Genomic DNA, 25,704 nt, shown 5'->3' with positions numbered 1-25,704 from the left:
CGTCAATCTGTCAAACAATGAGCAGTATAGAACACAAACAAAAATCAGAATAATTTTAAGTTGCATCTAAAAAGTAAAAAAAAAAATGTTTTTTTTTTATAGTCTTAAAGATAATTGAACGTACTTGTAGTTATGAAGTGAGGAGTACGGCGCTACAACGGGTACGGCGAAGAGTAACTCATCTTCAGGATAAGGCGCGCCCGTGAGCTGACACAGCATTTCCGTATCCGCATCGCCTGTTTGTTCAGTCTGTGAAAAATAATTTATTTAGCCCTGTCTTTTTGTCGTTCTTTTTCCATTTTGTTCCATTGGAGTAGATTCTTGGACCGTGGGGTTCCAGTGCAGAGCTAATTAAAGATTTAAATTGGTATCTGGTAGATAGTAACTGTGACCCCAGAGCTGGTGATTTTCTCGCTAAAGAAATAAGTATAGCAATACAGCGAGAAAAATCCAGCCAATAAAGGTACACTGCAAAAGGGACTAAACTTTTTAAATTTATTAAATCTTATATCTTTAAACGAGCACTTCTTGTATAAATATATATTGTAGTAATCTCCAACGATTTTCATGAAATTTAGTATAAATAACAAAAAGGTGGTGTTTGAGTAGTCCCAATTTAAACTGAAAAATGAATCTTCCTGACATCTATCGGCGAATAATAATACTATTTTTTTATATTGCTTTAACGACACAACACTAAAGCTATTCCAGCATATATAATCTATATTGTTCATATTTCATCATTTTATTAGTATGTAATTCGTACTTATATATAATTTCCAAAAACACAATTTATAAAAAAATAAAAATACCGAGCAAAGCTAGTTAAGTTAAGTTAAGAATATTGTAAATATTTGCGTGTAGAGAACATATAAATTACTTTACAAAATTTTACCTCGGCTTCCAGTTCCGGTTCATCTTCTGACTCGGCTTCAAGCAGTAATGGAGGGGGTTGTGGTATCTTTGGTCCGCGATTAGATTTCTTATCTTTGTTTCCTTTTGCAGCCTGTTTAAGGGCCTTCTTTGATTCTTTTGCGCTTTTGTCTGGCTGAAATTATTGTTTAAGTATGGCTATCTTTTCTGGTAATCGTAATATTTTTACCTAACAATTTGCGAATTTAAAAATAATTAATTTAGACATTGATATTATATTTATGCACTTGAAGATATATAAAAATCTATCGTTTCTTTAAAGTTATTATTTAATTCTTTAATTAGTGAATAAAATAGTAATTTTAGAGTCAAAGAATCCAGTCGAAAATTATTAATTACTTTTAATAAGTCCATCATGAACGCGCGATCCTCTTCATCTTGATCCTTATACTTTTCCTTTATCTTCTTCAATTTTCCCTTTTGGCCTCGCTTTGGACCATTCTTCTCCTGTTCCTTTTGAACTTTTTCCTTCTGCGGGGGTTTCTCTTTCTTCTGGGGGTTCTTTTTGGGCATAGCGGGGAATTTTAATTGTAGCTCTTCACTCTGTTCTGACATTTCTGATATTGTACGCGTTTTGGACGCGATTAATACTTGCCCTGTTCCGTGATCGACCTGGAATAATAAAATAAATAAATACTTCTTGAAAATGGAAGTAAAGTTAAGATAGAGTCAAATCGGAAAGAGGAGTAGAATTATTTGTATTTAATACTACGTAATAACATTTTGAAACACCTAGACATGAAAAAGTATGAAAAATAACATTAGCAGCGAAAACTATAATGACGTAAAATCAATAGAACATATTAAAAAGACCTAAAAATATAAAGATAGGAAGGATAAGGAAAGAAAAGTGTGACTATTATTGTATAGAAATAATTGCGTGTGTAAATATGTGTGTGAATTTTACTCTTACCTTAATATGTGTATCCAAAACACTATCAGAACTATCACTATCTGAGTCACTTTTATCTTCTTCTTTCTCTTCCTTTACACTTACTTTATTTAAATCTTCACTTACATTTTCCTCTTCTAAATTACTAGTTTTATTCTGATCTGAAACTTTAGTACTTTCTACACCATCACGACTTTCCAATTCCTTATTTTCAACTATTGTATCCAATTTATCTTTACCATCTTTTTCGTCATCTGAATCGTCTGTTACGATAATTTCTGTATCTTGCTCACTCTCAGCCACCTCAGATATATCATCGGCTATACATTTTCTCTCATCTTTATGCTTTTCTATACAGCTATCCTCAAGCCGAAAGAGGAAACTAAAGCCAAATTGTAAATGTTCTGGAAGGAGGTAGTTCTTTTTCCCTCTTATCATGAAGGATCCCGTCGTTAGATATTCACCGGTTGGGGCGGATTTTGATACTTGCTGCCCGTATACCCACCATGCACGAGTTAGAACTTTTGCTTCCCAGGCCACACTAAAATTTGTTAAATAAAACTAAAGATACAAAACAGTACTATATGAGAAAGGCATTACGGTTTTTTTAAATGTGGGACAAACTTATTACTCTTGAATTTTAAATATAAAACCAACTCAAGTTTGAACTGAATATTGAGAAATCTTTATTGTATGTGTATATATTAAGCATTGGTTATAATATAAAATGGACAACCAAGATCCAACAGACACTGCAAAGCAATAGAATTTCTAAATTTTAATTTTTAAATCGTTTTAATTAAATATTTAACCAACCTGTAAGCCACTGCCGCCTGTCCTGCCTCACTAAGCGTCCGAGGAGGAGGTAAACCCGCCGGACACTTAATAACTATCGACGACGCACCACTCACTTCAGCGTGCACGTATACGTCTGTTGAACGCATGTAACGCTTAACTAACAATTCGTTCTGTTGCTGATCGCGACCGCCTATTACCTGAGAAATATTTATCGTCTTATTATATTTTATTTTGTTTTGTCACATAATTACTGCTGTTGCATTAAATTATATCCAATATTTTTTTATTTAATTGGTACAATGAGTACTTAAAGAAGAGCCGTAATTAATTATGATTAGAAAAAAGTGATAATGTTTATTTTATTGATTTATTTATTGTATACATATTCTAAAATTGAAAAGAAGTTGATGTGCTGGAAACACAAACTGGACAAAGAAACTGGAAAAAATCTACAAGGTATTAAAATAATCCTGAGCAATATTGTGTAAACAAAAACCTTGGCGATTAAATAGAGTGGCGGAGAGTTTATTGCTAGTTCTTCTCTTCCGTTCTACTTTTGATTAGAAAACTGTCAGTAAATGTAAAATTAATTGATTTTAATATATATTTATTTATTGACATTCATAAGTGTACATTATGTTCTCTAAAAGAATAAATGTAATGAATTTTATACAAAAAAACTAAGAATTATAAAACTAAAATATAGAATCAGAGTTTCTAAAAAAAGGTAATTTAATAATTTATGAAATGAATAAAAGTAATTAACATAGCAATAAGTATAAAACATTAATATTCACCAGATAGTTCTCTGAAGATATGAACCAGTAGAATTTCTCGAACCAATAGGTTTTTCTCGCTTTACTGATGGAACTGATCGTCTGGGCTTCCTTTAGCGTCTGTTTGGTCTTCCGTTCAGCGCTCTTCAGAGCTTTTCCGGAAGATTCAACCGTTTTCTGTTGTTTCTTAGCCGCATTACGTTTTTGATCATAGTATCTGTGAATCATTTGTATGTATATATTTCTGCACGGAAATACTTGGATTGCATTGTGGTGATGTAAATTCGGGGTTTATGCCATGCCTTATGACCCCAGGGCACGCAGAACTTTTCAATTAATTTAGGCTAATAAGTTACTTATAAGAGAACGAAATGGTGTAAGGTGATTCAGTGGTTCCAATTTTAACACATGAAAAATATTTTAAAGCAAGGATTTGATAGTAAAAATAAAAGACGGAATTGAGTCTTTTAATTGACAAACGTCTGGATGTTCAAAAATTACGTCACGGAATTTCTGGAGAATTTACTTGTCTCGAAGTGATAAGAGTAAGAGATAAGGAGATAAGTAAATAATTAAATTTAGATTACTTTATAATAATCTTTATCTTCTCACAAAACTTCATTCATGATAAATTTACAACTTTAAAAGAGATGTATATCCTTATAAGAGATGTATAGATATCTTTCTTTTCTCGTTCTAACTTTAAAAGAAATAGAGAGAGAAAAGATGGCTATCTGTTTCAGTACTTCTATTTGTTAAACTAATAGAGTATTTTAAAGTAATCAAAGTGATTATTATTTATCGTAAACAAAACGAAAAAATAGTAGGTACACAGAGTAATCATAGTGATCTGACGTGAATTAGACAACTATAGAGTGACACATTCTATAATGACGGCACCAAATTCAAGTTTAATACAACCTAACACAAAGAAATTTAGAAATTTTAAAAATTATTACCGTCTTGCATTAGCAAAGGCCGTCAAAGAGAGATCGATATCCACCAACATCGGTCCTAAGTCCTCATAAGGGTCTGTCAGACGCAGCGTGATATGATTAGTTGATAGTTTCAGTTGTTTGATAGTCGATGCTACAGGATCACCACTGTCTTGGGCCGTTTTGACTAACAGTTGTATGTCATCCCAGGACATCTGAAGTTATATTCAACTAATTAGCAGATGTTCATGTTATGCTATTTATATGTATTTTAATGTCAAATCATAAAATGGTTGTCTGGAAAATTGGTTTACGGACGAAAGTTTAAAGTCATAACATTTATATTGATGAAATCATCAATGTTTTGTGAATTTAAACCAACCAGGGCGCCGCTCAAAACTAAATAAAAAAAATCTTTTAAATCGATCAAGCCGTTTAAGTTGAGTGATATACACACACGGTAGAATTATATATTATACAAACATATCGAAATAAAAAGGAAAAAATTTGGTATATCAGTAAAACAGTCTGTAAATTAAAAAAACAATCCTATTACAATTTCCGAAAATTACATAAAATAAATAATTTAAAGAAAATATATAACGTTTTATTGATTCACTGTTATTATTTACCGTTGAAAATATATTTGCTTAATAAATTACGGCAAAATAGGTAAACAGATATAAATTAATTTTACCAAAGATATCTCTTTCTCAATAAAAATATTAATTGACGATCGAAGTCAAAGCATCAGGAAGGAAAGAATTACCTGGTTGGCGATAGCAGTCTGAATAGCGAGCCTGGCTCTTTCGACGAGCTGTTCATTCCTGGAGATCATCTCAGCAGCCTGCCGGTCTTCTATTTGGACTTTCTCCAACTCATTGATACGTTTCTCGTGATCTTTCTTTACGTTTTGGAGTTTTTTCATTGCTTCGCGTTCCACATGAATTGTCTGTTGAAAATATAGTTTCAAATATACAATAGTAAATAAATATATTTGTATGTACATAGATCAATACCAAAGTTTTTAATGAAATTTCCTCCATAGGTAACAAAACCAAAAGTTCCTGGATTCAATTCTGACAAAATAATTGTTTCGGGTTGGTGCATCATGTCACCTTCAGTACTTTGTACCTAATAGCCTTATAAGTCTATTATACTAGTACTAAAACAGACACAATTAATTACACTATTTATTAACAAATTATGTCTACAAGAATTTAAGGATTTTTATATTTCTTAAGTTTTTTTTATTCCCGACACACATTTATTTATTTATTGTATACATAAATACATCTTAAATAGAAAAAAAAGTTGGTTGGGTGGAAACACACATACAGAGAATAAAGTAAAAAATACCTTTAAATCAATCTTCTGGCCTTCCAAAGCAGAAAAGAACTCATCAACTGCTCTGTCAAATGTTTCATATTCAGAGTAGGGCTGATTTTTGTGTTGGCTATAGAGGAGAGGATGAAACTCTTGATTTGTAAGTAAAAAGTCACCACCAGCTTCAGGGTTTGGACGTTCTTCCTTCTTTTGAATTATGAAGCCCTGAAGTTAACAATTAAAATAAATTATTATAATACCATAGATTATATTTGTTTTTTAATCAATAAAATTTAGCTGGCTTAAAATAAAATTTGGGTAATTAATAACAATAATAATATTTAAAAAAAAAACATTTCTCTGCATATTATAATTCTTTTTATGTTTGTGTATTGGTACCACAGTTGTGCAGTTAGTTTATAAATATTATTTTTAGGAATGCATCCCTGCTTACTTTAGAAATCTGGTTCCTCGCCTCATCCATAAGTTTCTCAGCCTGCTTTAGAGCAGTTACCAATTTATAAACATCTCTGTCGACAAAAAACCCTTTATCAGGGTCAGATGCTACTTTTAAGGTGCCCGATAGTTCATTTTCCAATAAAACATGGTCTATTAGTGCTGAACCATATTCTACAAAATAAAGTAATATTAGAAAGGTAAGAGATGAAATTTCTAAATTATGTGAAATTGACAATATGTATAAGCCTGAAAAACTGCTTGTATATAAGAAAAAAATAAGCATATTTAATTTGACAACCTTTCAAATTAGTATAGATTGAAAAAGAACTACTACTTACCTAAATTAGGATTAAGTATTTTCTTCAAATTATCGCCTGGTTTACTATTAGATAATATCTGTCTTAATTGCTCTTCATTCGGGGCTTCATAACTTGTTTTAGCTCTATCTAGGGGATATTTTTCTTTCACTGCAAATCTAGAAACAATTATTATCTTATTGTTATAATGATAGCTACATTTTAAAATTTAGTCTGTAGTTTATCTACTGCTAATGTATGAATTAATTTATTAAGTTGTTTTCAAAAGAGTAATAAGTTCATGTTGTATTTGGTGTTTATACTACCATTTAAAAACTTATTTTACAGATATTGACTATATTTTAATACACTATATTATAAATATTAGTTTTCAATTGTATGCACTTAAAACAATGAATTATGTAAATTCTGTACTAGCCCTACAACTACTTTAGGTTAACATAATAAAATGTTTTAAAAAACATTTTACAACAGATCCAATATTATTTATAAATAAGTATTCAAAAGTTATAAAAGAATCATAATTTTGCTTGCATGTATATTAATAAAATTAATTGTAATAAACAATGTACTAAATATGGATATATAAATCTGATTGTTTATTTTTTTATTATTTTATTACTTACAATAATTTCAATTCAACAAAAAATTTTACCTGACTTTATCACCTTCTACATGGGGCCGCAAGACATTCAAAATAGTCCAGTTGTAATCTGTAAGTACTATGTTCCCTCTGTCATATAGTTCTAAAATAACATGGTATGCCGCTTCTCCACTACCAAATTGAAGATCTACAATACGATCTATACCAAGTTGAGTAAGATGTTCTAGACGTTTGTTTTTGAGGTGTTTTCGGAGCTGTAAAGATTTAGATTAAATAACTTACTACTTTAAAAGAAAACCAAGTATCAAATATTTGCAGAGATTTCAATACCTTCATAGTGAATCCTGATGGAGCAACATTCTTTGGCCATTCAAACTGTGTAGTGTGAAACCTATTCCCTGACTCCAGAAGCAAGACACTCTTTTCCTCTGACCTTTGTAGCCGAATAACATATGTCCTATTATCTATGTCATAAACTTGGTTCACTCTCATACCAATCAGTCTGAAAGGAAAATAATATCATAGGAAATAGAGTTCTTTCTATAATAGTTTTCTAAAGGGAATTGTTTTGAAACTTACCTCTGTAGCTCTGTCACCATACAAACAATGTCATATGTATTAAAGCGGGTCTTCATTTTGAAGGAAAATTATTTGTTATTTTTTCTTTACAATAGAACAAAAATTCAATAATAAATAAAATTAATTATTTACCATAATACCAGTACTAGGATAGGTTAGAATTTAGAAACGTAACGTCACCGAAATTGAAAATTCGATTTGAATATTGAAATTTTTATGTCATTCCAGTATCTATTTGAAAATAATTGACAATTGACAAGGACGATTAAGAGTTTAAGGCTCGGAGGTTATGTTTTTGTTTATAAGAAATTGTATTTACTATTTCTAAAAAAATTGAATAAATCAACACTTTAAGATGGTCGCAGAAGACTTTAAATACTTTAAATTGAAGCCGATGAAATGTGAACTTAATTATTTAAGCAAATCTGATGGTTCGGCAATATTAGCGCAAGGTCAGACTTTCTTGTTCAATATTAATTTTAATGTTTAACACTGATTGTTTGAAATGTAAAATATAAATAAAACTAATTAAGATTTTAATAATGCTTCATAAAGAATCAGTTGTTATTTTAGATAACCTAGTCAATAAATAATGATTTTTAGATTAATGTGGATAATGGGTTTCAGGTGAAACAGTTGTACTTGTAAGTGTAAATGGGCCACTTGATATAAAAATTACTAGCCAAAGTATGGAAAAGGCAACATTGGAAGTATTATTTAGTGCAAAAGGAGGAAAGCCTAATGTATCAGATAGGTATAAATTTTAATAGTATTTTCTGATATTTTTCATTGTTTATCTAAGTTTTATGCTTAACTTATCAGAGAGTTCATACACAAAACATATCAATTTATGTGTAGGACTTTGTTGCATGTTCTGATAACCTTGATTGGCTCTATTATCATTATTATATTATTTGTATAAAGAAAAAGTTGATTGTAGTCATTGTCCACACCCATAGATTGAGAACTGACAGTAAATATAAATTTAAGAGAATAATATTGTATATTATATGATTGTGTTAATGATATTGTGATGTGATTGAAAATTCAAAGCAGAGATAGAAAAGGAAATTCAAACACAGCAAAAATTCAAATTTTTACTTGGCTATTTATAATTTCAGATTCAAAGAGAGTGTGATAAGACAGACTTGTGAAACTGCAATATTGGGGTGTTTATATCCTCGTACAGGTATAACAGTAACCATACAAGAACTAGAGGATTTTGGAGGGGTAAAAAATTTATACATATTCAAATAAAATATTAATAGATTTTTCTGGTAAATGGGTAATCAGCTTTCTGTGACGATCACACAATATGTATTAATTTTTGATTAGTCTAGATTAAACGCAAATAGCAGTGTCTATGTCATTGTTGGTTTTTTGAAGTAGGTGTTTCCTTTTTTGTGTTTTAACTAAAACCCCCTTACACCTGAACAAAATGAATACATACATTTTGATAAAGCAATGACTGCTTGGTCTTGTTGTTATTTACAGCAACTTTATTACTATTGTAATTTTTTTTACCTTGAGTACATATCACAATATGTTAAATATTACCACAGATCAATAAAATTTTTATAGATTTAAAAGTGGTCTGCCACACTCATATTTTTATTGTTAACCATTTCAGCTACTCACCTGCGCAGTGAACTGTACATGTCTAGCTTTACTGAACTCTGGCTTGTCAATGAAACATGTTGTTGCAGCTGTTGGTTGTGCACTCGATGAAAGCGGTAACTTAGTGCTGGAACCTACTTATGACCAAATCCAGAGTGCTGCAGCGACTATGCATTTTGTATTCGATAGTAGAGAGAAGTCTCTAGTTACAGGTATAATACTGTAATTAATTGAATGTTTTTCAACCTGCATAATTGTGCTAGAAATAATTTTAAACTAAATATGAGAAATTACACCTAACAGTCTAAGAATGTAGTGTTATCTCAAGTTAAACTTAATTTAGGATTTCATTACGGTAATAACATTAATACAACTTTTTTTTTGCAATAACAGAAAAGTTTTATTGCATGCCATTGCGCAAGTAAAATGTCAGTTACACATTAGGCCTCTTCTCTCTAGAGCCAATATTTTGATGCTGCATGTTAGAGTACTACTTAGTATTGTCTTTTATTTACATAACTTTTACACATTTAAAGAAAAACACTTTTTAAATATAATAATACATATCTATAATCCATTAAAAAAGTGTTTTTCTTTAAAAGAGTACTACTTTCTTATATACAACATTTTTTGATGAGGTAACACATGTCTTCGATCAAGATCTGGTTATGCATCTCTTCATTCACTTCAAGATCGGAATTTCTATTTCTATCGGAACTGACACGAATTCAATGTACAATGATGCGTAGTTTTGTCAACTATTTTTTTTTTTTTATAGTTATTCTATAACTTATCGGATATATTATTATAAGTAATAATATATAGTATAGTAATAAGCAGAAAAAGTTCTGCTATTCGAAGCGGAAAAGAATCCACAAAAAAGAGATAACTAACAATGATCCAGCCAATCTCGTTTTATAAGTGGTGTTACTGACAGAACTTTGTTTTATATATTTAAGATAGTAGGATATTCAAAATAGCCTTGCTAGCTTTGTTGGCTATAACACATGATAACTTAATAAAATCTAGTTTCATTCAAATTAATAATATTAATGGATAATTCCTCATTTTTATTTTCATCTATATGTCGCTCAAATAACAGTCTAGCCGTTTAACTAATGGCCTGAAAGATGTTCAGCCAGTTAATCAAACAGCTAGGCAATGTCGTTTCATTACTTGCCTAGCGGTTTAATTAAATTTACTTCTAGTTTCTGCCACTTTTAAACTCGAAGCGAAACTCTTGGCTGCTGCGGCTGTTAATTGAACAGCTAATTGAGCTACTTGGCTGTGACATATATATTATTTTCATATATATATTGATTAAAATAATATTTAATATTTTTTCTAGGTTTTACAACAGGTACATTCAGTGAAGGGGCATACGAAGAAGCTCTAGAAAGATGTCGAGCGGCCAGCGATCTTGTTTTTGATTTTTATAGAGAAGTTGTTGCCACATACTGTAAAGTTATAGGCTAAAAGATTAAAATAAATATACATTAAAAAGTATTTTATTTACATTATATGTCTTTCTCTGTCTATTTTTCGTTTCCTACGATTCTAAATAATTTTGATAAATATATAAATTATGAGAAGGTGCCGTATTTAATGTATTCATTCATATTTAAAGATACAGCCCGAAGCTCAGAAATATGCTAGAACTTAAACTTCAAAGGCGATGAGCAATTTATTTTCGTACAATTGACATGTTCTTAATTATATTTATTAAAGTCTAAATACAAAGAATTGATTAAAAGGAAACTTAACCTTTTTTATATTTTTTATATATAATATATAGGCAAAAACTTTACAGCTACCTTGATAAAATGTTTTACACGTTATGGGCAACGGTCGCTTTTTCTAATTCACACCCCTTCTTCATACAATACAAGACAAACTCAACTATTTATATACTATATTTCAAATTCCTCGATCAAATACAAACTAAGTATTTACATCTATAAAAATTATACAGGATATCTTTATTCAAAACAAATAACATAATACATAAAATTATACCTAATAACTAACCTTAAAATTTAATTATTAAAAAATATTATTAAAAGGAGTCCCTTTAGGCAAGGTTCCGAAGATACTAGAAGCGTTCCCACTTTGAATAGCTAGACTAATTCTTTGTGCGAGGTAGCTGCCAGCTCTTCGATCTCCTGTGATGTCGACTAACCTTTTTGATAATTCCCTAAAAAGTAACTAACTATTTACGTAACGACGTATCATGTCTCGTATACCTTCTAATTATAACACAAATTATGTACCAGAAAATAGATAAGTATAATAAATTTTTTTTTTAACTGCTACTTTTTATTAATAATGGCTTTATTATTTTTCCTTTATAATAAATATATGTTGTAATGGTCAATGCATCTAAGCACTATGAATTTAGAATTTATTATAAATAAGTAAAAACAGTGTTTGTGTTAATGTTCGAATGTGTATTCCGTTTTTGGCTATTTTGTTTACTGTATTTGATTGGATATTAGTAGGAATAAGGTGACCATGCGAAATCCCTAAAATATGGCGAGGGGGCCGATGGCTGGCCATGCGTCATACTCGCGAACGGGTGCTACTTGTTCTGGGTCGTACATGAATTCGTGTATGCAGTGATATTAGTTGTTTCGACTATGTATTTGTGTGTTGTTCCCTTCCCACGAGAATGTAAGTGCTATTTCACTATGCCTCTTGCTGATAGAGAATCTTTGACAATCTGAGACAAATCTTTGTTTTCAATTTATTTTATTGGCATTTATTACTTGAGATGTCATGTAGAACATGGTGGCAGCTCCTTACAACGTTGTGTAAAACAAAAAACTTGTCGATTAAAAAGAGTGGCGGAGAGTTTATTTCCAGTTCTTCTCTGTCGTTATACACCTTTGATTGCAGTTAATGTAAAATTAGAAGCATTTAATGTTTATTTCTTTTTAAGATGTTCATAAGTGTGATGTTCATTGGGTTATATAAATAAATGATTTTTGAATTTGACTTTGAATATTGATGATGATAAATAAATAATCAAACACAAGCTAAGTAGATTAAACAGTTTAAAAGTATACAAACATTGGTAGACGCGGAATAGGTAGGCAATTATCTACTATTGATATTACAAAATATGGTCTAAAGTCTTAAACCATTAAGTTAAGATAGCATTGCCTATTTCACTTCACTCCTTTTAACTAAAACCAGAGAAAACGTATGTGAAATGACGAAATCCTAGCCATGGCATAAACAAAAGTAATTGAATGCAATCCTTTGCGGAGCCGCTACTGAATATAAACAATGCGGGTTAGTGCATAATAAATTGTTTTTCAATTAAGTTTACGACACACTTAGAACTAGTGCCATTAATATTTGCTGGTCATAGTGCTATCCACATATAATTCAGTCTATGATGCACTTCGTTTTAATTTGGATTATGTTTTCTTTTCGAACTAATCCGAATAATTTCTTTGAACACTCTATGGTAACTGCGATAGAAGAGTAACAGAGTAACCCTACATCTCTAATCAACGCTAAGGGATCAAGCCGCTGGGAGAAGGATTGGTCGTTGATTCTTCGGAGCTGGTAATAGGGAACATGATTTAAACATAACGCAACTGCTCGATTTTTATTTGTGGTGCAATAAAATAAGGCAATATCAAGCATTAGGCGAATCTTCTGCCAGCTTCATCCAAATTCATATAATTTGGTTACCTATATTATGTGTTGCACTGTTTTTTGTGTTAAAATGTAGTCTCAGTGTACCGACAGCCTATTTCCAAAAACGTATTGGCAAGAAAAAACAAACATGAGAGTGGATCGACGCGATTTGATGCAAATGGAGAACGTAAAAGTGCCGCCTGCACATTTAAATGTCACCGGCTCTCCGGTGATGGCTCCGTCATTTTTGCTCTATTTACCGGGTGTCTTGTGAACTTTGATTTAAATACCGATCATAGGATAGACCTTATTTGAATTTCTTAACATGGCTAATGATCTTTATAAGATGCCAACTACTTTTGGCAAACGTCGCCTGTGGGCCAGTAAGCAAGTCAAAACTGGTATAAACTAGTCGGGTAACAATACAACTACTAAGTATGTGTATATGGTTAACAAAAGTCATAAGTAACTTATTCTATGCACATTAACGTATTAGATAATATATGACGTCGCCTAATTATCGTTTTAAAATAGTTTTGCTTCGAGATGCCTCAACGATTACTTATAAGTTAGCAACAGCTAATGTAAGAATAACTTGTAAATACAAGTTCAGTATGTAATAAAAATAATTTGGTATCATCCTTTCCTCCGGAAAATTTTTTTTATCAAGTTTTTTTTACTGTTATAAAACAGGGAGCAGGAGGCTCACCTGATGTTAAAGTGATACTGCTGCCTATTGACACTCTCCATGCCAGAGGGCTCGCGAGTACGTTGCCAGCCTTTCAAGAATTGGTATGCTCTTTGAAAGAGCCTTTTTTATTGATAACCAGCTGGCCAACGCTCGGCACACTGTAACATCAATAAAAACAAATCACAACATACTATTTTTAATGTGACAAGCACTCATAAGCAAACAAAACATACACGAAGAGATCTAATATTAAACAAAACAAAACAATTTATTAGTAAAAAAAATAATAAAACAAGACAAAAAATAAATAATAAAAAAAACGATTTTAATGTGTGGGGTGAGCAACTATGGCCTTCAGTTAAACAACCATGTTAAATAAAGTAAATCAATACACAGCTCTAATAATATTTGTTTAGTTTATTCTGTAGTTTATCTAATTTTAATGCTATAAATACAAAATATAGAATGTACTCGAACACTTATATTAACACTATAGTACAAAATATCGTCTTGACCTATACCATTAATTGCTATCATAGATCTACGCACCTAAACCTTTACGCAACCAGTCTACATGTTTATTCCTTCTAAATTGACCTTTGTTTATCGATTATTTACTACATGCCTGTTTCTTAATAAATAAACTTTTATAATCCGCATGTATTTTTTTAATATAATAATATAATGACTTTTTTTAAACGTGTTTAGAAAAGGTTGAAATGTGCCTTACTATTTCTATCAGACGTTATTTTTTGTTAAGTATGAAATTCACACTTGAATTTGGTCGACTTTAAAAACATAAGCCTCATTTAATTACTAGATATAAGGTTTACTTAAGTGGTTTGTTTTAATTTTTATCAATTTTTTTATGAAGCATTATTTACTCCCTTTTTGTAGATGCTTCAGAATGCAATATTTCAGCGAGGTTCTGACTTGTTTTTAAGGTGACATGTAATGGAAAAGTAAAACACAAAATAATGTTCAAAACTAAATATATATGCTACTTTAAAAAAAGCCTTGTAATGAAAACTCATTCGATAAAGAAAACTATATCCAATAGTCCAGCACGTCTACATCTATGGCGTGTTTCAGGTTCTAAAATAGAAAACCCAGATTCAGAAATCACAGGCCAACGAGTACTATTATTATTATTCAGTGGTTCATTAATTTTCATGTTCAACATGGCATCTCATGAAGTTAATTTTCATATAAAAATATATCTAATAACTAACCTTAAAATTTAATTATTAAAAAATATTATTAAAAGGAGTCCCTTTAGGCAAGGTTCCGAAGATACTAGCAGCGTTCCCCCTTTGAATAGCTAGACTAATTCTTTGTGCGAGGTAGCTGCCAGCTCTTCGTTCTCCTGTGATGTCGACTAACCTTTTTGATAACTCCCTAAAAAGCTTTAATGTGCTAGGACCCCACGGACCAAGAGTCTCGACACCGAATGGGACAAAATCATATTCAGAGCCTAGACCCCTGTATTTGCAGACTTTAGCTTTTTTTTTTATTATGTTATTTCTGTATTAAGTAAAATTACTATTGAAAATTTAATATCATAAATAATTTTCATTTCATGTTCAATATGACCACGAAAGAAAGTAAGAAAGAAGAAAGATATGACCAGCGGTTGGGATATTCCATCTGCCCATTTCACCCCTGCTTGTAAAATGAAATTCTTCACTTAGAAAACAAAGGCCTAAATCTTCATCTGGTTATAAACACAGGAAAATTACGACAAAGTATATTCTAAGCATATAGAATGTTCCCACGGTAACGGATCGCCAGTCTCTTGATTGTGTCCTACAAATCTAGATGCAATCAGGTAAGGCAATTGAAAGCTGCGTGTCATCATTTCAAGGCTTTTCCAATCTAATTGTGATATTTGCATAACCGATTCCTAGAATGTTCCTGGTATATTAATATATATTTATAATTCTACTACGTTTGTTACGAACGCATAGAATCTTTTATATACGTACACATATCCAGTGATGTTTTCCTCGTTTCATTTATTAGAAAATACCTTAATTAATTCTCATTTAACGCACTAAAGAGGGCATTAAAACGGCGTCTAGTAAAATTTTGCAGGCGCATACGCGTTGCAGCTATCAGTAACATACATATTGTAATGACGCCGGCAGCGCATTTGCGAGCCCGTTTTCCCCTGTTGTATAAAACAATCTACCTGACTGTATATGGCCTCCGCATACCCCGAAATCACTAAGTTGTGTTTTTTTTATAGAACAGGGCAAGAGGCTCACCTCATGTTAAGTGATACCACCGCCCATGGACATTCTAAATGCTAGAGGGCTCGCGTGCGTTGCCGGCCTTTTAAGAATGGGTACGGTCTTTTCACTTTTTTTTGTGTAAGTATAACTATTGTTATACATTTACTTTATGCACATTATCTCGTTGCAGTTCCGAGGACTTTAATTATATGTTGTTTATTTTAAAATATCTATTGCAAGCTGGACAAGAAATATATTTTAAGTGTACCAAGTCACGAACGAAATTCCAATATAAGTAGTTATATAATGTTTGTATAGTAAGAAGGAATATTTTTTTTTAATTTCTACAAATAGTTTTAATTTTGTACTTTTACAGAGCCTCGTCCTAACCAGTTTAAAATATATAGGTATGGTTGCCGCATTATGTCGGCTTCCCCAAAAAACTGGGATAATAACAGGGCGTGGCACGACGAGCGCCTACTGGTTGCGGGATCGTAAATCGGCTGCCTGTTATTACGAAATTGTTTTTGTGATATTTCCTGTAGGTATATAATGTTAAAGAAGGTTTTTATAATTGAGCCACTTATTTACGTAGTTATTCATACCAGGTATTATAATATACTTATTGTGACTTCATAATAATATGTACAGTATTTTACTTATACTTTATATTTAAAAAAAAACATATATCTACAGTATGTGTTAAAATATACCAATAATTAAATACATGACAATTATGGTTATCACGAATTTTACAATAATATATCACTTCCAATTTTAGTAGTTACTAGTATTTTTGTTAATTGTTGTCTTTTAATGCTTGTTTTCTGTTTTTTATTTAATCTATGTAATCTGTTTTGGCTTTGTGTATTGTATTTGTATTTTGTATAATAATATGTATTAAGTAGCTGTTAGATTACTTATAATAAAATAAAATGAATTACTTAGTTGTATTAGCGCAGAATTCTAATGACAGAATTTATTCAACATTAAGTATTAACTACGTATATTACACAAAAACAAACTGTCATATAATATGTAAGATTTTTACCACGATCACTGTCGAAATGTTTAATCATAATTATTATTCTTTGTCTGTCGTAAATTTTAGATTCCGAATCACTTGAACTAATTAGCTCTAGTAAACATATATCTTCAGCCATATAAAACCCCATTTAATTTAGTTGCGAAACTGTATTACTGTAGACATTCAAATCAAATAAACACTATTTAATTTAAAAGCTTATCTAAATTAAAAACCTTCCCAATAATTAGACAGCCGACTGAAAAGGTGCTCGTAAACTTGTTAAAAATGGCCTAACGCAGTCCATCTGCGAGATCGAAACTAAGATTACTCCTTTCCATCGATTAAGCCTTGCCTTAATTATTATCCCTCGATTTTCTTACGTATTATTTAGTTGTAATTATAAACCGCGTGCATTTGAGCCAGTATTTGATTATGGGTAATTATAGTGGGAGAATTTTTAATTGTGGCAATCCTGATTCCGTAATTCTACATTTAAATGTTGTTTCTTTTTTAAATTCAAAAATAGAAGAATGGAAAATAATTAACCTGTGGAATTATTCTACTTTTATGTCTGTGCTCTCTGGAAGATGTAGGCATTGTCTAATAATTAGTGTGGCTCGTTGCCAGACTTTTTTGTACCCTACTAAAATCCTTATGCCCCTCCACCTCTAGTAACATACATAATTTTTAATACCTAAAATTGAATTTCTCACTAAGACTTATAACCTTAAATTATAGTTTTTAAGAGAAAAATTGTTAACGAAAAGCAGTAAGTAGATTTTAAAACAATGAAAAACTGAAATTACAAGAGATCTTCAATCTTGTTTTCATCAATTAGTTAGTTATGACTGATAACGAACTAGTTTACATTCCTCTACACGATTTAATTTAAATTCATTCGGTTTTAATTATGGTTGGTATTTTAAACTGCACTCGATTTCCTTTAATTTTAGTTGCCCAGCGGGCGGTAAACGTTTAACCAAGTAATGGCAGTAGTGTGCATATTTTGTATCTGTGTGGATGATAATTACAACAGTTTTATAGTAGTGGTTATGTTTAACAGTTAATCTCTCTACTAAAATTCATTGTTGAGACTTTGCGCTAAATACGACTCCCGCACATGCCCTACAACATACATGGAGTAGGATGGATGGATAGGCAGGGCAAGTAGCCCGTTATACAGATGATAATTGGTCTAAAATATTACTCGAATGGACTGGTTCAACAGGCAAAAGGAATAAGCGATTGGTCGACGGGATCGAAAGTGTAGCTGGATTAAATTGGATGCCTATGACGAGTTTATGACGTTTTCCTTTAAATAATTGTAATGTAGAGAGAGGGTAAAACTTGCTGAGTTTCTTCTCAGAACAAGGCTTCCAGGTGCTCTTTCGAATTTTGTAAACGTTTTTGACATTCTTAAGCATGCGCACACATCTAAACTGAATAAATAAATTTTTTAGATTTTGATTTGATGGCACAACATAAAATAGAGTGATAATGTTTGAGAAGGCCTTCTCCCGGACAGTTCATTTTATTTATAATATGTATTTCTATTGAATGTATAAGATGTGGATGAATAAAGGCTCATTATTAATATGTCAAACAGGTATTGGATTTCAGTTTTAGTGCCTTTGGCTTATCTTTCTCGGTGTGGCCAAACAGTAAAACCCGGCAGTCAGATATTCAGGACTCAGTCCTAAAATTTATATCGTCAATTCACTAGGCAAAGTCGTCTGATCATGTACATATTTGTTGACAAACGAACGCCAATCAGCGCAGCCCCTGGACATCAATATATTAGGTGAAAAGGTCGTTTCTCCCAGGGAAAAAGGGAGTCGATTCCACTGTTCACTAAAGAAAATGTCAGCCATCACGGTGATGCGATTAATAAATGGTGAAACAACTCTTCAGATTCGCTTTGTAGAAAACTGCTTCTGCAACAAATGCTTTTCTTTAATAATCCGCGTTTATTCTATTAGTATTTAAGATATTTGTGACGCGTCGATCAGATCAATCAATCTGATAGCGAACCTCTTTTAACCATACTTTTTAACACCAACTCCTGACTTCATTTGTCACAATATTGGCTTCACGCTCGACCTTAAAGGAGCGAAAATGTTATCAAGAAATCTGTCGTATTTAAAATTTGTTTTAAATTCAGAAATCAGATCACATAAGTTTCGATTAAATGGCGACTTGTTGATGTTTAATTTGTGTTATCGCGGCTTCAAATCGTTGACCGTCAACTATTGGAATTCGAGCGGATGTTCTGAAGCATTCAGACAATTTTTTTTATCATGGTGCATTTAATATTTTTATTTTCATATTCATATTTTTACGTTAAAAGCTTTTAAACTTCCTGAAACTCATAGGAAATAAAAATGGATAAATAAAATTTACTATATGACAGTTGCCGCGAATGCCACGTGCTTCGCGCTCCTCCAGAACTTGACTGGCGTGATGTAACTACAGAAGCGGAGCAGATAGTGGGTTATCCAACCTCCTTCCTCAACCTTCGATGGCTATTCAACGATGAGATTGCAAACACCGCTATACATTTGCGGAAATTGGTGAGCTTTGTTTCACCATTTACAACTTAAATTCAAACTCACATATTCTTGGGATCGACAAATTTCGGCGTCTATTTATTTATATGGGACTCCTGCCAACGCAAAACAACTATTGTATCGCTAAGTATCAAATCCAGGAGATTCAAGTCTAATTTAATAATTTTAATACCACGATATATGAAGATTTTTTTCAGGTAGGTACGAACCACCCCTTACTGAAATCAGCCAAAAATCTATTGATTGGATCAAAAAGTAACCTCCAATCTGTTGGTTTAATCATCCTCCTGGTGTCCAAAGCGGCTGGGTTTGACCCTACACATCACGCAATAGAAACCCAAGATTGTGGTATTCTTCATTCCCAAAGGGCTCTCGCAGAAATAGTCGAAATGAAAAGAACAGGGCACTTGATTCACAAGACAATGGAGAATCTTAAGGATCGGCAAAAGTTTGGCGATAAATATCAGGATTTGTTATACGGAAACAAAATTGTTTTATTAACAGGTGCCTAATATTAAATTAATTCTCTTTAAACATAAATCTATATTAAAATATACACAAAGACGTAAATATAACATTTATTACTAACGAATCACACACACAGAAACACAAAATAACAGTAATCAAATAATAAAAAAAAGTATGGGTGGTAACAATTTTTTTTAAAGAACAAGGTTTGTTTTAACTATGTACTTAATACGTGTGTGCTGTGGTTATAATTGGTCCTGGCTCAGCATTATGCTGTATATGTTACTATAACAGTTAATAAAAAATAAAAAAGGTATACTTCTTAAATGAATCGTGATTATTATATACATCGCCTTTTCCTTACCTACTGTATTGAAACACGACCGGAAAAATACTTATTTTTATATTTAATTCTCATGGTGTTTATAATTTAATCAAACACCGTCTTTTCCTAAGAAGCTAAATATTATTGCAAATAAAACGTATTCACAGTGAAGGTTAACTTATTTTTAGGTGATTACCTCCTAGCACGATGTCTTCAGCACCTCGGTGGTCTGCGTAACAATGAAGTGACGGAGCTGATCTCCACTGGCTTAAGGGATCTAGTAGAAGGAGACTTTATAGGTGACCATGATGATGATCATAAGCCGTTGCCAACAAAGCCCAAAGGTATGACGAATTTGCCTCCTCACTTGTTTTTTCTTCCTAAGTTCTTGGTCTATACATATTCGAACATCTTATTTTTTCGTTGATTTTAACAAAGCTTGTTATTTATTTATCAATGATAATTTAAAAAAAAATGTTTTAAATTTGATTAATTTATTATGATATAAGCCGATCGAATTTTTATTATCCAAAGAGGAGTAATAACTTAATATTTTTCGTAGCCAGCAACGAAATTATAGAGAACTATGATTGGGAGAGCGAAGAGAATCTTGCCAAACTCGGCTCCAATACATTCCTTGGCCAAGGAAAAGACGAATGGCTGCTTCGTACTATGCTTACCTCTGGAAGCTTACTCGGCAAGGGATGTCAAGGCGCCATGAAACTCGCAAATAAAGGCAAGCGATTCGAAAGAGACGCATATAAACTTGGCGGACATTTGGCAATAATGTGGCAACTCTACCTAGACATAAAAGACTTTTTTACACATCCATATTCATTCTCCTTGGTTGGGGCGCCAGTGACAATTGCCTTATGGGAATATCCATCGATTTATGGGCATATTTGGACAGCTAAAGTTGAAAAGAAACCCATAGAGCTGAAGCAGTTATATTACGCGGTACGTGCCACGAGATCTATGGATTATATATCAACGTTATTGGATGAAGAACTAGCGGCAGTTATGAAATATAGCGCCAATTTTCCCGTTGAAGATGCAAGGTCGGCATTGCAAAAGATGGCGTTGACTGTACATAGTGAAACTTTGCAGTATATGGAAAAATAATTGGATTGTTTAATTGTGTATACATATAAATTTATAACAAAATACAGTTTTACTAATGTTATTAAGGGCACTAATTCCTGTAGTTGTTTCATTATTACGATCAAGGCACAATACAAAATGCCATATCAGCTCGACATCCGTCGTTCTACAACGGAGCGTTTCTAAAGCAGTTTTTGCTGTGGACCACCACTATGTGGTCCAGAATGTAGCCAGGCATGTTTACGTATCGTTAATAAATCTCATAAATCAGTAACCTCCCAGACATTGAGTCGATGGTTTAAGTGCACCTTCGACAGCTGAGGAATCAATATAAGCATTTTTAGTAGTACCAGACACGCTGCCACTTCTAAGGCATATAAATTAGGTGTTAATGTAGATCTCGTTTGTGAGACAGCTGAGTGGGGCCGGAAATAAATCAGCAAAATAACTCCGATTCGTCATTTGCAACAAGCCATGTAATATTAGTGATTCGATTCAATAAATATTTAACTAGGACTAGTTAGTTAATTATAGTACCATCTAATAATTAAATACCTACTGGTAAGACAGGAAACAAATCTGATAGCTAATGGATACTTATATTTCAGTTTATGTGATTTTACCATATCATTTTGTAGTTTTTAAGAAGACAATATATCCTTCTTTCAATCGAAAGTGAATTTAATTTATCGTGTTATATACGCTTATCTATAATTATAATGTAAGTTCATATTCCTGCGAAATAGGTACCTACATGAAACTAATTCAACTCAAACATTTACATGTCGTCTATGCTAATTTTAAGAACAAAACTCGAGTATAATTGATAATCAAACAAACTTGACTGTAAGTGAAGTTATATCATAATGTTTAATCATCAATTTATTTGTATTCATCATTACATATCTTACGATTTTAAGTTGTTTTGAACCATAGTTATAATTTCAAAACAATAGCTTCTGCATTCAATGTAAAAGTTGTCTTAATTCGTAAACAGTAATTTCAGTCGTTAAACACTGGACAATACCTTTTGCTGTACTTATTTGAATTTGCAATATTTATGCTATTAACTTGTCAATAAGTTGAACATTTTAAATGGAATCTGACCCGTCATGTTGGCCGGATGCTTACAGGAAATGAAAATGTACGCAGTATTGGACATTTTACACTACGCTTATAAATGTATTAAATTAACTTTAGTGATTGAAAAGCCATCAATAGTTATTATATTAGTAATAAATTTGTGGCTCAGTTTATTTTATACATGAATAGCGGTCCTAGTCACTATTCCTTAAAAAAAAAATATTTGCGTAACCACAGACGCTGTAATTGTTTTCTAACGATGTATAGAAAACAATTATATATATGTATGTATCGTTCGTTACTGTATCTTTAACCATTCAGAGAGCTACTGTTGTTAGTTCCCTTCCAATATAATGCAATACTTTTATTAAACTTGTATATGGCACTTGTTATTTAAAAAGTTTCAATATTTCACAAATCTATATGCAGACATGACAAACACACTGGACTGGTCGGTAATTCTGAAATTAAGGTGGCTGAAGCATTGACAACACAAACTCAATATATTGTGTCAATGGATTAAATAATAGACAATAAGAAAACACAACAAAGTTTATTTATATATACACAACTTTTTACATGGTAAATCAATCTATTTGTACCTACACATAAATAATATTAAAAAAATAGGATTGGATCCACTAGAAAAAAGAAAACAATATACCATATAATTACCATAAAAATTGTTCTATTTTAAGATACAATTTTCAATTTAGTATTAAATAAATATATCAAAAGCACAATTAGTGCAATTTTACCTAAAAATAATAAATATGGTAACATGATATAATTTGTAAAAATAATAAAAAGAAAAAAATTACATCTAAAGCAAAAATAGGAATAAGAAGAAATATAAATAATATTCCTAATTTGATCAATTAGGATATATATACAAATAGTTTTTGTACTTATGTGATAAAAATACTTTAAAATGATAACATACTTTAAAATTTCCCATTAATTACAGCTAAGACCTTCTATTTGCTATGAACTTTTTATCATACTCTTGATAGTTCTTACCGATTCATTGTCACCAAAAAACTCAACATAACGCTTTGCCTTATCTGCATGTTCTGAATATAATAACTTTGTGCGTTCTACAGCATTTGTATTTAATATATCTTCTTTTAATTTGTGATAATTCACTTCATTTATATTTTTTATATTACTTACTTGCATATGTAAATGTGGGGAATGAGAGAGACCAAACAACACGGGTGCACTAACTAAAGAAAACACGTCTTTGGTGTCCAAAAATTTTTGTAGATCACTTGCAGCTTGCCATGCTAAGCATAAATGGCAACCAAACAAAAATGCCCTTTGCTCTTCTTCAATGCTTTGTTTCGCTAGAAACATGGCCCCTTGACAACCTCGACCAAACAAAGTACCACCATTGTACAATGTTCGTAATGTCCACTCACGTACTGGAGACCCTAACACATCCTTTACTTCTAATGGTAATGTATCACATTGTATTCTGAAGTCATCCGGTTTGATTTGGTTGGGTATACTTGGTATTGGCATATTTTGTTCGTCTCTAGGCCCAAAGAATTCACCTTCACTTAAATCTCGCAATGCAGTTGATATTAAATAAGACAAATCTTGATTTTTTAACCTAGCAAGCATACCATTCGCTGTTACTAATAAATAATCTCCAATGAGTATAGCAATTTTGTTTGCAAACAGGGAATCGTTATTCCCATTTCTTTCTTCAGGAGGTATGTTTAACAATCCTCTATGAATGTAATGCCCAGTTCTTATCATTTCTGTTAGTTCAGCAAGCATTCTTTGTTGTTCAGAAATGTGATTGGCATTAAATGAAGTTGTTTTCGAAGCAACAGATTTTGATAACAGTAGGATTATAAGACCCCAAGGTTGTAAGTTATTATGTTCATTATATAAGACTGTTTTAGCTGTTTTCATAATTGGATGATTGCTCCCAACCTAGAATATAACAGAATAGTAAGCATTCTCTTGATTTGAAAAGTCAATTGTCAATAAAGTTGGTCATGATCATTTTAACTGTTAGATTATATGTTTACCACATGATTCACATTAATATAATTGAAACTAATCATAAAATTTATTTTTCCAGACTATTTAGACATTAACCTAAAAATATTAATACTTTTACTGATAAATAAAAATAACTTACAAGGACATGTCTTTTTGTTATGTATAAGTACAACACAAAAACACATAGCCTTGTAACCTTGAATCAAAGATATTACATAATGTTTTAATATGTTTTGAAACAATGCTATATGTTTAATATTATGATAGTCATGAGGTTATAGACAAGTAATAAGGATAATATAGCAAAAGAAACGTTGTTTATCAAGAATTATCCTTGATATCACGATTTCTAAGTTAATTTGCCTTTTAAAGGTCATTTAGAACACGTTGTACTAAGATCAAAAGGAAAAGGAAAGGAAACTGAGAACCTTTGCAAAACAAATAACATAATGAAAATAGTTATAGAAAAAATAAACTAAGTATTGATATAATGATAGAGCGATCTCTTCAGAATTGTAGTAAACTTACAATTTTGCGTAGATGCATAGCCAAATTAGCAAATTCATCACTTAACAACCATCTCAAATTCATAAACGATGTTGGATATCCCACAATTTTCTCAGCTTCTTTAATAACTTTACTCCATTGAGCAATAGGGGGTCGAAATACATATTCTTCTTGGGTGAGGTTAGTCATCGTACTTTCAGATCGCGTATGAGGTTTTAACATTACTGTCCGACGTAAAAGCCTAATCATAGTGTATGACATGTCTAGTTCTTTAATAAATCTTGAATTTATAAAACTATTTACACATATTTTAAGTAAATCTATATCAAAACAAATTACGCGCCTTCGTACGAACTTCGATCACCTTTGAAAATATTTTATATTTTGTATGTACTGTCAAATGTTAACCATCATTGGATACATCTGCCAAAAAGAATATCTGTCAAGTGTAAACGTCAAACGAACCGAACGAATTTTGAAAAGATTCTCTTAAAATCTAGGAAATGGAATACGAGGATTCCATTTCCTAGATTTTAAGTTTTGATATACTAACACACAATATAAGATTATTAATAATTTAATTGCTTTTAGTTACTATATACAAAACTTCGGTATTTTCTATATTTTTGTACGGGTCGAAGTCTCAATCAATTTGTGCAGTGGACCGCAAAAGAAAGAGGCATTCTTGATTTGGTGTCCCTACACCACCCCAAGAATGCTTGAATGGAGAATGTGCGAATACCATGGACTGCAACAAAAACCAATTAATATATTCTCAACCAACTAAAAATCACCACAAGA

At 31.5% G+C, this 25,704-nt stretch overlaps 4 protein-coding genes across 4 annotated transcripts in view; 2 read left to right on the top strand and 2 right to left on the bottom strand.

The window, feature by feature from the left end:
- Window positions 1-7,786, bottom strand: part of LOC111001242 (nuclear export mediator factor NEMF homolog) — an 8,843-nt gene extending 1,057 nt beyond the window's left edge. The window contains exons 1-14 of the mRNA XM_022271051.2: window positions 7,620-7,786; window positions 7,371-7,542; window positions 7,092-7,294; window positions 6,458-6,594; window positions 6,115-6,290; window positions 5,694-5,885; window positions 5,104-5,286; window positions 4,359-4,549; window positions 3,421-3,616; window positions 2,642-2,820; window positions 1,847-2,366; window positions 1,273-1,545; window positions 896-1,048; window positions 125-249 (exon numbers count right to left, since the gene is read on the bottom strand). Coding sequence (XP_022126743.2) covers window positions 125-249; window positions 896-1,048; window positions 1,273-1,545; window positions 1,847-2,366; window positions 2,642-2,820; window positions 3,421-3,616; window positions 4,359-4,549; window positions 5,104-5,286; window positions 5,694-5,885; window positions 6,115-6,290; window positions 6,458-6,594; window positions 7,092-7,294; window positions 7,371-7,542; window positions 7,620-7,675 — 2,756 coding nt within the window. The 5' untranslated portion in view covers window positions 7,676-7,786. The remainder of the gene's footprint in view (window positions 1-124; window positions 250-895; window positions 1,049-1,272; window positions 1,546-1,846; window positions 2,367-2,641; window positions 2,821-3,420; window positions 3,617-4,358; window positions 4,550-5,103; window positions 5,287-5,693; window positions 5,886-6,114; window positions 6,291-6,457; window positions 6,595-7,091; window positions 7,295-7,370; window positions 7,543-7,619) is intronic.
- A 95-nt stretch (window positions 7,787-7,881) lies between these two features.
- Window positions 7,882-10,753, top strand: LOC111001195 (exosome complex component RRP46). Its single transcript, XM_022270969.2, has 5 exons — window positions 7,882-8,071; window positions 8,247-8,373; window positions 8,741-8,849; window positions 9,250-9,448; window positions 10,585-10,753. The coding sequence occupies exons 1-5, from the start codon at window positions 7,975-7,977 to the stop codon at window positions 10,710-10,712; spliced, it is 660 nt and encodes a 219-aa protein (XP_022126661.1). The 5' UTR covers window positions 7,882-7,974; the 3' UTR covers window positions 10,713-10,753.
- Window positions 10,754-19,229: 8,476 nt separating this feature from the next.
- Window positions 19,230-21,429, top strand: LOC111001271 (all trans-polyprenyl-diphosphate synthase PDSS2; the record flags this gene model as incomplete). Its single annotated transcript, XM_022271118.2, has 4 exons — window positions 19,230-19,406; window positions 19,601-19,907; window positions 20,385-20,540; window positions 20,759-21,429. Coding segments are annotated over 4 exons (1,200 nt in total), but the record flags the coding sequence as incomplete, so codon positions are not given.
- Window positions 21,430-23,253: 1,824 nt separating this feature from the next.
- LOC111001417 (all trans-polyprenyl-diphosphate synthase PDSS2) lies at window positions 23,254-25,285 on the bottom strand. Its single transcript, XM_022271317.2, has 2 exons — window positions 24,925-25,285; window positions 23,254-24,324 (listed from the first exon to the last, which is right to left on the bottom strand). The coding sequence occupies exons 1-2, from the start codon at window positions 25,162-25,164 to the stop codon at window positions 23,365-23,367; spliced, it is 1,200 nt and encodes a 399-aa protein (XP_022127009.2). The 5' UTR covers window positions 25,165-25,285; the 3' UTR covers window positions 23,254-23,364.
- Window positions 25,286-25,704: the final 419 nt, after the last annotated feature.

This window comes from Pieris rapae, chromosome 11 (genome assembly GCF_905147795.1).
Source record: "Pieris rapae chromosome 11, ilPieRapa1.1, whole genome shotgun sequence".
NCBI classification, from domain to species: Eukaryota; Metazoa; Arthropoda; class Insecta; order Lepidoptera; family Pieridae; genus Pieris; species Pieris rapae.
Note: the sequence above shows the minus strand (reverse complement) of the source record. Positions and strands in the feature narration are given on the sequence as shown.

Excerpts from the sequence above, each read along its gene's own strand:
- LOC111001195 (XM_022270969.2), top strand. The coding sequence starts at position 7,975 with ATGGTCGCAGAAGACTTTAAATACTTTAAATTGAAGCCGATGAAATGT. Across the intron at positions 8,072-8,246 it reads TTCGGCAATATTAGCGCAAG|GTGAAACAGTTGTACTTGTA; the intron begins GTCAGACTTTCT and ends AATGGGTTTCAG. Across the intron at positions 9,449-10,584 it reads AGAGAAGTCTCTAGTTACAG|GTTTTACAACAGGTACATTC; the intron begins GTATAATACTGT and ends TATTTTTTCTAG.
- LOC111001417 (XM_022271317.2), bottom strand. The coding sequence starts at position 25,164 with ATGTCATACACTATGATTAGGCTTTTACGTCGGACAGTAATGTTAAAA. Across the intron at positions 24,325-24,924 it reads CTATGCATCTACGCAAAATT|GTTGGGAGCAATCATCCAAT; the intron begins GTAAGTTTACTA and ends GTTATATTCTAG.